The 14,610-nt window shown below is 39.6% G+C and overlaps 1 protein-coding gene across 1 annotated transcript in view; it reads right to left on the bottom strand.

Annotated features, from left to right (window-relative positions):
* Positions 1 to 14,610, bottom strand: part of ptprz1a (protein tyrosine phosphatase receptor type Z1a) — a 96,387-nt gene that overhangs the window by 50,567 nt on the left and 31,210 nt on the right. Inside the window, exon 2 of the mRNA XM_046037419.1 lies at positions 7,262 to 7,324. Coding sequence (XP_045893375.1) covers positions 7,262 to 7,324 — 63 coding nt within the window. The remainder of the gene's footprint in view (positions 1 to 7,261; positions 7,325 to 14,610) is intronic.

Here is a 14,610-nt window from a genome sequence, read left to right as displayed (position 1 = left end):
AAACTGTAAAAGCATGGTTGCCACAGTATCATTACAAGCATTTCACAGAATAGGTGTTGATGATATTCTCTCTTCATTAATGTGACAAAATGATGAGGTGCAGACTTCTCTCTCTCTCTAACTAATTTTGCAATGACTGCTTACAGGTGTGCTTCTCTGAGAGAGCTAGCTATGAGCTAACGAGCTAATAACCTCCAGATGTTATGCAGCACTCTGGCTTGAACGGTAATATCAGCTTTCATTTTTCTCCCTTATAGCTCTCATAAGGTCAAAGTCCAAGATTTTTCAATGTTCAAGCTAACTTTTCTCAAGCCTGCAGTGTTCTGCTAACAAATGCTGCTCAAAAGAAAGTTCAGCATCAGGTTTCAGGTTTACTTTTAAACACAAAGAACAGGTTGACATGATGGATGGCAAAAATACAGTATGGAAAGTGTTACAGCCAGAAATACAAATCATCCCTTAGAGCGGAGCTCATTCATTCACTCACAGGTGTGTCACCTGTGCCCCAAAATGAACCAAATATATTTAATCCAGAAGCTCATATTCATGTCAAACTGATGTACTGCCTCAAGCTTTTTGTTTCGCTTTTATTGGAAAAATAATCTGAACAGCGTGTGACGTTCTACCAAAGAATGTGGTACCAGAAATGTTCTGCTCATATATCTTGCTGCTATGACTGAAGTGTGTTAGAGGACTAATTGTTCACATCTGCTCAGAGTTACGGTCTTCACTCAGTGGACGAAAGACTGACGGAGTCACGAGACACTGAAAAGCTGACATCCTTGGGTTTGACTCACTTTAAGTGTCTCTGGTAACAGCCTTATGGACGTCTACAATCTAAATAGAGTATAATTTATGTCCTCAATGATGGACTAACACTTTAACACAATTCCATCTCCAACAAGGATGTTTATATGATACTAACTCGTTCAGACATTGAGTTTTGTAAGGAAGTGTGAAGTCCTTAACTGGACAGATGTTGTGGGGAGGTGGTCGAGGTGGACCTGTTTACACTTCATCAAGTGTCTCGTATTCGGATAAAATCCAGATGAGATGTAAGACACTTTCATAAACACGTTTTTGTGTCTCTGTTCACCAGATCACAAATCTGAATGAAATCCATCTTGTTTTCTTTCTGGATGAATTGTATTCATCAACTATGGGATGTGGGACAAAAGTTTTCTGTTCTTCACAGGATCTCATTTGCGCTACTCTCTTGCCCACACCGATTACTCGGTGGTTGAACTCTGTTGAGGCAGATGGCAGATGCTCGAGGTTTCTGCCTCTTAAAGGAAGTTTTTCCTTGCCTCTGTCGTCTAGTACTGCTCATGGTGGGAATTGTTGGGCTTCTGTAAATAACATCACAGAGTACGGTCTAGACCTGCTCTTTTATGAAAAGCGCTGTGAGATAACTGTTGTTGTGATTTGCCGCTATATAAATAAAATTGAATTGATCAGGGATTCATTTCACTGTTCAGGTTTGATGGGTAAAAAGGCAACACAATAAACAGACTAACATGCAGCTGTAACCTGTAAGTTAAAAAGCTGAGTGAAGGTGCAGCTCCACTCTGGTGCCCCGGCCCCTTCATCGTGATTACTATCATTAGCTTATTAAAACCTGTTCCCAGTCAGATGTCAACGAGTACATAGCTTTTTTTCCCCCATTATGACAATAAAAGGTTAGTAGGTCTAAATTACGGGTCAGCAAACCTTGTCGTGGATAGTAAGGACTGCATCTACAGTGCCTTTATTAAAAAAATGTCTGTACCTTGGTGATTATAGATTATTCTGACTGTTCAAGTTACATTTCCTTCCTATCCTGAATAAAAGTCTAAAATATATATTTAATTAAATCCATCACAAGCAATTTTGCTTTATCCAGATTAAACAGTTATTTATATTAAAGCTTACTTAAAAACCTGATTTTTAAGAGCTTTTAAGCACATTTTTTAAATTCATATTTCTTCACTTCTAAAGCAGACACCTACAGAAAACAAGCCAGATGTTCAGCGTGATGAATAGTTTCAATAATCTTGCCGAAGTTTTCAGCTATTTCACTCTTTCGTGCTAATTATGTGTTGTAGTGTCGTTTCAGCCAGCTGGTGTTGTGTTTGTAAGCAGGTATGCCAGCTGGTCACATGACTCTCTGTCCTCGCTCTGACTGGCTGTTAGAGCTTCTTCCGCCAGAGGACAAAGAGCCCAACCAGGTCAGACAGACTTCTGGGTCAGGAAGGAAATTAACATGTCAATGGAGAACACACACACACACACACACACTATAAACACACCCGACCTTAAATCACAGGGTGGGTTTTCTGAGTTTTATTTCAGAATGTGAAACCTCGACTGACACGTGTAGCAGGAAAGTCTAAAGAAAAGAAAACGATACAATAAAACAACAAAAAGCTGTTGTTGGATGGATCATCACGCCACTGCACAGTGTACATCAACACAAAATAGCATTTATCGTGGCTCACAGGCAATGCATTTTCCACATAGGGCTATTCCATTGACTTTGAAAAGGTTTTAAAAGGGCAATCCACACCACCAGGGGTTTCACCAGGCAGGTGATTGTGACTAATAAAGCTCCAGTAAATAAAATATACAGACCTGTTTTCTTCCTGTGTGCCTCTCATGTTGTCTACTTTAAACTGTTGTCCACTGAGCAGATCAGTAGTTTTGATGGTATCTGTTACTTGTTGTTACTATTTTGTCCTGCTATACAGGACACATTTACTCATTTGGCAGCACTTGTGGCCTACATTTGAGGACAAAAACATACAAGCATCTATAAAGTGAGAGATCTATGAGTAACAATAGACAGTAGTACGAGCAGCAATAAATAGTAGTAAGAGCTACTAGCGCATATGGCATCAATGGGATAAGTAAGAGTTCATATAAGATATAAGAGAGCAATCAAAACAAGAGACTTGTAAGGAGACAGAAGAAGAGCACAGAATGTGGTTGTTAGAAGTTAGGGGTTAGAGGTGTCATAAGAGAAAGTGTTATCAGAAGAGAAGAGTTTTCAAGAGCTTTTTGAAGTTAGAGAGGGACGCCCTGCTCTGGCGGCTTGTGGTAGCTTGTGCGGCAGAGCCAGAAGGTGTTGGTTGGAGGAGCGCAGTGGCCGAAAAGGAACGTAAACTTGTATTATGGAGTTTATGTAGATGTAGACACTCTGTATGCAAGGATTAGTGACTTGAATTCTGTATCAATTCTGTATCATGTCATTGTGTATCATGTTGTTGCAGCATCTCCTGTATGATTTGGTGGGTTGCTGCACCAACCCACTAAATGGAAATATACTAGATACCTTGTGCGTTGCTCTTTATGCTTTCTGCAAAATTCAGCCTGACATGTTTGGTATCTTTGGAAACTTTAGAATCTCTACTATAATTTAAAGTTATTTAAGTTTGAACAAAGGTTGGATGAAGAACATCAGGAAATACTGTATGGACACAGCCAAGGTACCATGTGTGAGGTTTCACCAAAGAAAAGGAGGAGAAATATTTCTTCACTTCACTTTTCATACAAAGTACTTTTATTTATGGCTTTGACTCTTTAAAAAAAAAAAAAATCTAAATCTATTCTGGATGAATGTTTAAGCAAAATGTTTAAGAATGTCAGAGGACGCGTCGTCCGGCTGAGACACTCCATCCAAACTCCAACTAAATCTCAAGCTAAAACACATTTTATGGCCACAAAGTAAATATTTTGGTTTCAGGCTTTCCACCAGATTTGTGGTGGTTGCAGGGATTTGCTCCCATTCAGACACACATAACATTAGTGAGGTCCAAAACTGATGTTGGGAGAAAAGGTCTGCCTCACTGTTAGTGTTCCTGTTCATACAAAAGGTATTAGATGGGGTTGAGGTCACAGCTCTGTGCAGACCAGTCAAGTTCTTCCTGAAGAACACACAGGTGGTCTACTCTGAACCTGCTTCATCTACATCATTGCTTCATGTTTCCTGCGGGACGTTTGTGGTTCCCTCACAGTAAAGGCAACATTGTGCTGTAAAGCTTAGAAAGGCAAACATTTGTTTAAGCTCCTTCTCATTTAGATCAAAGGGTGGAGTTCTCTTCATGCGGCTATAGTGAGCTGATACAAGGTTCAGACTGAAGGAAGGTATGGAGGCTAGAGGTGTGACAAAGAGTCGCAGGAGACGACAAACACAACTCACTACATCGTCATTTTAACTTGTATATTCAACTACTGGTATATTCAGAAGTTAGTACCTATTCCTATGATGAATGAATTTCCAATACATTTCAAACAGACATTCATGGCACCCAGAAGATGACATTTTATCATTTCTGTGATCCTCTAGCGCCAAAAGGTTGACATTTTATTCATGTTTCCTTCAGGATACACTGTGGTAATTCTGGTGACCCTCTGATTTTTTTTTTATCTAGCGCCATTATCAGGTCAAAGTTTGAATTTGTCCAATGCTTTGGTTTATGACCAAATACTTGAAAAACTAGTAGCAAATGTTAGCAAGCTAAAGTAACATGGTGAACATGGCTAACATTATAGCCACCCCGCCGAGCTGCTAGAATGGCTGTAGATTCTCAGTTAACAAAATCAGTAGTGTTCAGGAGTGCACGGACGCCCTCGCATCCAGAATTTCCATATGAAATCACTTCAATTGGCCCCATTTCTGTTTAACAGTTCAATTAAATGTGAGTTCATTGTTTAAATAAAAGGAATCCACATGAAAAAAATTCAGCTGAGGAGTCCTGTTCATGTTGGGAATGGCTGTCAAACATATGAGCACAAGTCCCTGTTTGCATTAAGCAGTGATTATGTTTGGAGAAAAATCTCCTACAAAGAACCAAGTGATGCTCAGAGAAGAAACTGCACAGCATGTTACAGGATGACGAGCAAAATCATACAGATTAAGGATAGGGGTTTGGTACTAGTTCATCAACCCAGACATTTTGTTTTGGGTTATAATAATCATAACAAATAGTCATCTCTATTTTTTCTATCTGACAGCCTTGGTATGGAGAAGATACTAACAGTCAAAGGTCAAAGGACACAAACCACCAACAGTTGTAACAACTCATCCAGTGATACTGGAATGATCAGAGGACAAATCACATAAGACCTTTTTTATTAAATCTCTAGTGTTTACTGTGTCATGCGCTCTTCAGTGCCAAAAGGTTCTCTGATCCAGGAAGATCAAATAAACTGTGTGTGTGTGTGTGTTTATATTCACATGCAAATCCTAAAATGAGAAAAATTGGATTCATGTGATTCTCCAGAGAGAATCACGGCATCGTTGTCTTGAACTGTATTTTCAACTGCGACATCAGTCTGAATTGCTGTGTAGAACCTTAAGTAACACAGAACTAACTGTACGGGAGGGATCGGGGGTTCAGTCTATTGCTCAAAGGCACTTACACAGAGTTTTAAAGAGCTTTGCTGATGCTCTTCTCAAGATGATTCATTTGATTCATTTTAAGAAAATAAACTAAACTGGAGAGATATTAGGAAAAAAGTTTTGATACTAAATGTCTAAAGTGTAGTGTCCCCTAGAGGCCCTAGAGATTTTTGTGGCAATCTGATCAGTAGTTGTTGAGATACTGAAAATGTTGGAGGCTGCCAACAATACTGAGGGGGACATTTATAAAGGATTTGTGGCGCTTCTCTAGGCACAAAACAGTCAAATTGTGATATTTGGTGCTATATAAATAAAATTTGAATTGAATTGATATTCAGGGTGCCCTTATGGCTTAGAGGTTAAGCGGCCAACTGGAAGTCACTGGTTTAAGTCTGGCTGGACCTTTGCTGCATCTCTCCCCCATTTCCTGTCTTCTCTCTACTGTATCTAATAAAGGCATTAAATGTCCGAAAATGTAATTTAAAAAAAGCATTTGTCCTTATCTTCTTTAAGCCAACAGATATTTTGCACTGCTGAAAACTGTGTTTGGGCTCATGAAATATTTAACTTTTAGAGGCACAATATGGAAGGAGGGACCAATTGCTGCTCCACCAGACTGACCACTGCAGCAGAGAAAACTGCATTTAAAAAGCAGGTCTGAGGTTTGTGGGACTTTATGTAAATCATCATTTACATCTGTAGGCTTAATGTTAAAATGTCTGGTGATGCAAACTGTTGCATCCCAGATGATTTTTTTTGCAGGTTCAATACATATTCCCAGTACAGATCTAGATAAATATTATATCCAATCAGATATAATTAAATATATATTTAGATATTTATTCATATCTCATTCATGAGCTCTTGGACTCATCGGGTTGACAAACAAAAAGTTCATCTGCATGGATAAAAAAAAAAAACCAAACAGGTTTTCATCGCCCACATAAATGCTCAAAAGCTTTATAAACGACTTCACTTTCATTCAGAATCAATGAGTGTGTTCTTTGAAGTTGAGTGCTCTCTCTCTCCGACTACAGGACACACACACACACACATCTGTTAGTCAAATAGACCCAAGAAAGCATGCATATCCCGAGACAAGAGTAGCTTTTTTGGTCGTAAAGGGTAGCCGGTAGGTTTTTAATGTGCTTTGTAACAACATTGTATGTACTGTATACATATTTGTGTCTCCTCGTTAGCCCCTATAAGTTACAATTATAGGACCTGTCTTTGTTTTCCTTTGAAGCCCATCAACCTCACTGACCTGTTTTATCAATTAACTACCTCGATAACACAAAAGACAGGAAACCCAATGATTTCCTAAATTAAATTCGGACAAAACACAGATAAGCATCACTGGTCCTCATAGTCAAGAGATCAAGTCACATTTTGGTCCATTTGATGATGAATGTTCAACGTACAAGACAACATAATAGAAAAATAAGAACCATGTTAGCAAGATTGTTCAGACCTGGTTTACAAATTTCACAAATACATTTCTAGATAAGATTGTTTTTAATTTTACATTTACTGTGTCACAGTTTGCGGACCACTGGTCTATGCTCAGTTAACAAGCAGCTACCTGGAGTAAATACTGTCCATACTATAGTCCCACACTCTACCTTCACCCCATATTTCTTTCCACTCAGCACTAGATATGCATTTGTGTTGCAACAAAATAAGTTAAGTATCACTCAGAACATCACAAAAATAAACACAGAGCCGTTATTAAAATCACTCAACACCAAAACTTCCCAATATTATTTCAGTCTTGTGAACACGCAGGAGAACTACATGTAGAGTAAGTCATCTGCAGCTGGCTGGAAGTATTTTTATTTTGTCACCTGTGTTTGTTACATAAACTGTTCCTGCGTGACTCACCTGCGTACGACCAGTCAATGTCTTCTGAGAACTTGCGTTGATTCCTGTATGCGTATCCTTCAGCTGCAAGAGAAAGAAAGAGACATTAGTTGGATTTATGGAGTTAAATTGGATATTTACCACGCTAACCTGTGTACGGCTGCAACACCACAAAATCTTGTAACATCCAAGTTTCAGTTTCTAACTTGAAAATAATTTATTTTGTGCAGCCCAACAACAAAGATCTGCCTCCACATACAAAGATTTTTTGTATTCTTGTAGTCTGCTAATAAACAAAAGCCATTTTTGGGCCATACACTATGTATTTATTTCATCTGAGACATATTTTATATGAACTGCGCAGATTACAGCTTTGGGGGATATAAGGTTGTAAAAAGTTTTGTAGAATGAACGTAGACAGCCAAATGTTTTTTTATTTATTCCTGAGCTGGCAGATTCATTAGTGGGCCATACTTGTGGTTTGACTGCTGGTGTGTTATTACTGGTTTGATTTTATTTCATTTCTTGCCTGACAGGGTGAGGTTGCACTGAACAGCTGCCAAACAAAACCACAAACACCAACTTTCAACTATCCAGCAGCTGAAAACTGCTACAGGCTGAAACAATTCAACATGGAGCTGCAGAGGATCAGTGAGTCACTCACAACTATAAAAGTGACCTTTGTTTGTCATGCTGAGTTTGTATTTGGTTTGTTTCCTATAACCACTTTGGGTTTTAGCTCCCAGCTGCTTAAAACAGACTCAGCTATTTTTTACTGCTCTGAAAAACCTCCTCACCTTAGGGTTCTTTTAGTCCCTAATTGTCATATCTATGCACTACCTGCCTAGTTACTGCATACCTTTCAAACTGTTATCAACATGTCCATGTGGTTAGTGATTAACTGTCATTTGGGAAACACACCACTTAAGATTTTATTATAAATACCTTTCAATGTAATGAGATGCAGTACAACGCAGAGATGGGGAGTCGAGTTTGAGTCGCACACACACAGTGACTTGAGACTCATTCTCAATCGACTTCAGACTCTACTCGGACTCGAGGTGCAGGACTCGTGAACAATGTTTATTTTTAGGAAACTTCTGATGAGCTTGCCGTTATTCCCTCCCTGCGTTACCTATAACCTGCCTACGTAACATAAGTATCTGCTGTGTGCGGCCGCACGTTAGAGGACAACAAACAGTGGCAGCTGCTGAGCCATTCATCATAAACTTTGGCTTTAAAACTTCATACAACAAGACCCAAACAAAGAAGCGCTGAATGCAACATAGGTTAGTAACCTGATGTTAGTAAACACGTTACACTGGTTTGAGAGTCTGGGAGGTGTGTTGACTTACAGTACCACCTCACTGGGGCCGATCATTCGCTCGCACGGCTTCTCTTACCACTGCTACGCAGACGACACGCAACTCTACCTATCCTTCCCACCAGGCGATCCCACTGTCTCAGCGCGGATCACGGACTGTCTATCAGACATATCTGCATGGATGAAGGCTTGCCACCTTCAACTAAACCTCTCCAAGACTGAACTCTTGGTCATTCCAGCCAAGCAATCTATCCACCATAACATCAAACTACAAACTGCCTCCTCAACCATCACTCCAACCAAGGTGGTGAGAAACTTGGGTGTCATGATTGATGACTAGCTGTCCCTTTCAGACCATGTTGCTGCTGTCTTTCGGTCATGCCGCTTTTCTCTATATAACATAAGGAAAATCAGGCCCTACCTCACTCGGTACGCCACCCAGCTCTGGTACAGGCCATGGTTATGTCTCGCATCGACTAATGCAATGCCCTCCTAGCAGGTCTTCCAGCTTGTGCGGTGAAACCCTTACAAATGGTTCAGAACGCAGCAACGTGTCTGGTTTTTGATCAGCCCAAAAGGACTCATGTCACTCCATTACTCCTCCACTGGCTCCCCGGGGCCTCCAGAATCAAATTCAAGTCACTAATGCTTGCATACAGAGTGACTACTGGGTCTGCACCCATCTACCTAAACTCCATAATACAAACTTACGTTCCTTCTCGGCCGCTACGCTCCTCCAACGAACGCTGCCTGGCTCTGCCATCCCTTCACACAAAGCAATCCCAGTCCCGGCTATTCTCATCTGTGACACCACGATGGTGGAACGAGCTACCACACACCATCAGAGCAGGGGCGTCCCTCTCTGACTTCAAGAAGCTCCTGAAAACTCATCTCTTCCGAGAACACTTCCTCTTATAACACCTCTAACATGCACTTCCTGTGCTCTTCTTCTTCTATGCCCTACAATGATCTTGTATTGATTGCACTTTTTGTTTTGATTGCACTTTTTGTTAACTCTTACTTCATTCGCTAGGTATCTACCCCATTGATGTGATATGTACTGTGAGCTCTTACTAGTATTTATTGCTGCTCTTACTAGTATGTATTGTCAGTTGTAGATCTGTAGTTGATGCTTGTATGTTGTTCCTCAAATGTAAGTCGCTTTGGATAAAAGGGTCTGCCAAATGAGTTAATGTAATGTACAGTAGTTTATAAGCTGTCATTAATTGTAGAGGCATTGTACATTAGGCTACATAGTTGTGCTCTGTGAAAAACAGGTTACAGCTTTGTTGTTGATCATGTAACGTTAGTTTTATCTAGTTAACGTTACACTGGTTTGAGAGCCTGCTGTTGGTCTTGACATACAGTAGTTCATTCATTAGTTGTTTTTTTTCTGCATTTTGATTTATCCATCACTTTATGACTACAAACCAATGAGATTCCCATCAGCCTCAGCTGTATTTTGAGTTTGTATTAGGGTTGCAACAATATGAGATTTCAGATTTCATCTGAGTGCAAAATTTGAAAATTATTGATCTATTTAGAAGATAGGACGGCTTGTTGTTTGGCATGTTTTCTTATATAGTTGTTTTTCTGTCATTTTATTACAGAGTCACTAGTGGAAAGAGAGATGAGGAATGTCATGCAATAAACATCACCAGCTTGACTGGAACCGGGGATGTTGTGGTAAATAACTTGAACCACAACCTGACTGACAAGGGGAACCAACATTTAAGCTGCACATTATTTGGCATATTTTGGCTTAAAAACAACCAAATAACCAAAGAGACCCAAGGGCCATTTCTCTGGTCAATCTACAAGGCTTATCCACATTATACAGCTCCCTCATAAACAACAGCCCTCGCTACCTACCTACCTAACTATCTTCCTCTTAACCTTGCAGACTAACTAGGTTCACTCTGACTTTGAGTCATATAATGAGTGTGGTGTAATGTCAGGAGGTGACATCATTAACCCGAGAGGCTGTCCAGGCATCTTAATGAAGTAGAGTTGATGCCTTTAGGGATCACTAGAGACCACAACCTCATTACCATAACAGAGCACTGAGGGCCCAACTGAGAAACAAAAGAGCAGAGGTCACATGACACGAAGAGGAAATAAAGTGACGTGATGAGGTGTGTGTTTACAAGCAGTCACAATACTGAGAAAAATGTTGGCAATTCATTGATAGAGTTTCCTCAGAGGAAAAAGACTGCCTTTCATTTCTGCTCACATCTGTCCAATAAGTGGATTACGTTGTAACAAATAGCACTATAGTTTTCTTTAGGCATCAGCTCATACTGGCTGTGAACACTTCCTAAGGGCATGTTCGCAAGTATTTCTTTCAAACTTACCAGCGCCTTTCTACTTCACATTTTATGGAAAGCTGCCAAGGTTCATAAAAGACAGCTGCCAAAAACAATCTGTTTTTTTCTCACCAGGGTGGAGCAAAACGCTGAGATTGCTCTGATATCTCACGAACCTTTTTCCTAAACAAGCCAATCACACTGAAGGACAACCTGAGATTAGGTTTCTCACAACAACAATAACAGAGTAACTATAACATCAGTGAATACAATGTATGAAGTAAACATGGTCAAACATGTCTTTAATGTCCACGAATAATGATAAATCCATCCATCCACCGCTTATCCTGCGTACAGGGTCACGGGGATGATGATAAATATATCCACTATATCTTGCTAAAATATACTCTATAGAATAAGATATCTTATAAGTATAACTTTTCGTCAGGAGCATCGTGACATGAGCTTCCATGGCTGAGCAACAGTACGTGAGTCTAAGATCACCATGTGTGATGGCCAAGAAACATTGGAGGATTAAACACTTAATTTCCTGCATTCTGAAGACATTTTCTGATCCTGTTTATGGAGGAAATATCTTTAGTTATATAAAGGGAAACAAAACAAAAAATTCAGCTGGCAGGTGATAATTTATAAATATAAAAATATAACAGAATATCACACGGTATTCAGCTGCAATTTTTGGAAAATGCACATTTGTGTCTTCTATATTTAAATTGCATTGCATGTTTTCTTATTGTGCCAATAAACCTTTCTCAAAGCATTTTCATTTATCTCACATTTCTTGTAGCAAGCTATTTTTCAGGAGTGCTTTAAAAAAAAGTGATGGGGACGAAATCAGCCATTTCAAAATGTGGTGGGGGACATGTCCCCAGCGTCCCCAGTGTTATTGACACCTACGGCGATCGCAAACAAGAGTGTCAGCTGGGATATTTTCCCTGGGTTAGTCAAGGTCTCTTAGCTCCAATGAAGGGAAATTTTAAAGTACTCCACAGATTTAGCATTACACTCACCCAAAATGCTATTTGACCATTTTATTTGTTTTAGGGAAATAGTTGTATTATTTTTCTCTATTCTTCTATTACTGTTATATAACTTGCATTTGTCATCTGTATGTTTGTCTGTGTGCAGCACCTTATCACCAAAGCAAATTCCTTGTATGTTTAAAACACTACATGGCAATAAAGCTCCTTCTGATTCAGATTTTTTCTTGTTTATTTAACAGGGACAAATGTATGAGACATTGCTTCATAAAATAAAAGTAGATGCCATGCATACAGGTTTCTACCCATGACTAATTTGCAACCCCTGTCCCTCCACAAATAACAGAATTAAAATATATTTCAACCATTAAAATACATACTGTAAATACATCCACAACAAGCGAACACAGACCTAAAAGAAGTGGAGACCAATATAAAAGACAGACCACAAACATTTAACACTATTTAACAATACAACAAAACAAAGTAGGAGGTGTGTGTATAAGTGTATGTGTATACAACAAGACTTCGGTTGGAATTTCGTGTTCTATGCTAGAAGCGGCTAATGACGCCACTAGCGGGCAACCGAGATGAACAGTGGGCTACAGAGATCTGGTAAGCTCACATATTTCAAACTCCACACAAACAGATTTTTTATTTTCAAACTTGTCGCCCCAAACAACGCTGACTCAAGTGACATCACTTGAGGCAATTTATCAGATTTCAGGCAGTTTCCCCTGGAGACATTAAAGGCTTTACACTACTTTCTCACATATGCGGTTGTACTCTCCAAGACTAGTAAACAGACTTTGATGTGTAAATTTGGTGGAGTTCCTCTTTAATGCTGCAGCATACAATGATATTTTAGACAATAGTGTTCTTCCAACTTTGTATCAACAGTGTTGGACCTATCTAATGCTGCAGTGGTTGAATGGGAGCAAATTTCCACCAGATTCCAACATCTGGTGGAAAGCCTGTTTATATACATAGCAACAGCAAAAGCAGAAACAAACAAACACTGAACAACATGCAACACGTGTGTTTGTTCGAATGCTCTATAAAGATTCTTCCATGTCCATTTTAAACAAATTTACAGTACATCCACGTTATAACCCCTCCACATGAACCTGGACATGGACATGCTGTATTGAGCTGATGTAGCGTAGACCCTCAATGTAGGCAGGTGACACTGCGTGGAAAGTAATGATGAAGGAGAGCTAACAGGACAAAGTTGTGTGTACATCATCTCCGTAGCAATAAAGTGTCATTGGGTCCTCAAGCAAGAATCTATGGAAGAAGGCGCTTATTTCCTATGAATTACTTAGTCTATGGGCCATAAGTATTTAAACCCAGGAAGACTTGTCTAAGTAGGCTAATTGCATATTAGACTCAGCATTGTTGGCTTGACAGCTCTGCTTTGAGTTTTTGTTTACATAAATACCATTATATACTGTGTATGTACACCCAGGTGAAAAGTCAGGAAGGTATGAAAAATAAATACAGCCCAAGCCTAGTGTTTAGAGACTTTCCAAATTAAATTTCATGATCCGACCTGTTTGTGGTCGGTTCAGTATTAGTCTGCAGTAAATTAGGAGATGAGGCCTCCTGCTGTGTGGTGTTTATTCCCTCTGAGCTCTGGATGATAGTGGTCTAATCCAGGATTACACGTTTGAGTCTGCAGAGGGAAGACGTCGCTTGCAAGGACTTCAGTTCAGCTCCTCAGTATGAGGACATTCGTACAGGAAGTAAAGTTCTCATGTAAAGCAGGTGTTTTCCACACAGGCTGCCAGTAATCTCACTGCTTTAAGACCAGAGTAGCTGCAGTAGATTAAGTGTTAATGAGTAAAGAGGAGATCATAATCACTTTGAAAGTTTAGATCAGATTGGGTATTAAAATTTCCTGCAGGGTGGGTTTGAATGGACAGAAGGACTCCAGAGGGAGCAGATGGAAGGACTTTCTACATGGCCCAAATCAAAAGTAGGATGAACGCTTATTTCCAACCAAGAAATAAGACAATGGCAATATTGTATGTAGAGAATATCTTTAAATTAACCAGTAGATATTTGAGTTTCACTCTGTGTCCATGTTTAATAGAATAGTTTTAAGAGTGAAGATCGCATTATCTCGATTATTTAGACTGAAGAGCACGTTGAGATGATCCAAAGCTCCGGATCAGCTACTAAACAGAGGTGAGATTTACTTTAACCATAATGTTCCTCACAATGCTTTATTGTTCTCCTGGAGTTTTTAAATAAAATTTGATGTATTAATTCATAAGAGAAGCACAAGTCAGTATCACAAAACGATTCCACTTATAAATTAAATTAAAAATTAAAGCTGCAAGCAGCGTTGGGCGGGCCCTCGCACTTGTAGCGCATCCGCGTGTGAGCCGGCCGAGTCGCATATTCTGGAGTTCTGCCGGTGCGGCTGTGAATTTCCTACGCGTTTCAGACGCCGCATGAATGTGCTATATGTCACTTCCTGTGTCCCCTATGTGGAGCTACATAGCACTTGCCGCTATGAATATAAATCGGTATTGACGTGTAGATGTCTGCGGGGTGGGAGAGTTATCAAGCACGTAAAGTTTGTTTCAGATGTGAACATGTACACTGAACAATAATGTACCCAAACAATAAAATAAATTCCTTTTATATTTCCCTGCCTTGTTGTTTATGTGTACATACAGAGGAAGAATGTGAGAACAGCACACATTTCATCGTTACTGTGTGTTAGAGCAT

This window comes from Micropterus dolomieu, linkage group LG22 (assembly GCF_021292245.1).
Source record: "Micropterus dolomieu isolate WLL.071019.BEF.003 ecotype Adirondacks linkage group LG22, ASM2129224v1, whole genome shotgun sequence".
NCBI classification, from domain to species: domain Eukaryota; kingdom Metazoa; phylum Chordata; class Actinopteri; order Centrarchiformes; family Centrarchidae; genus Micropterus; species Micropterus dolomieu.
This window is presented reverse-complemented; position numbering and strand designations above follow the sequence as displayed.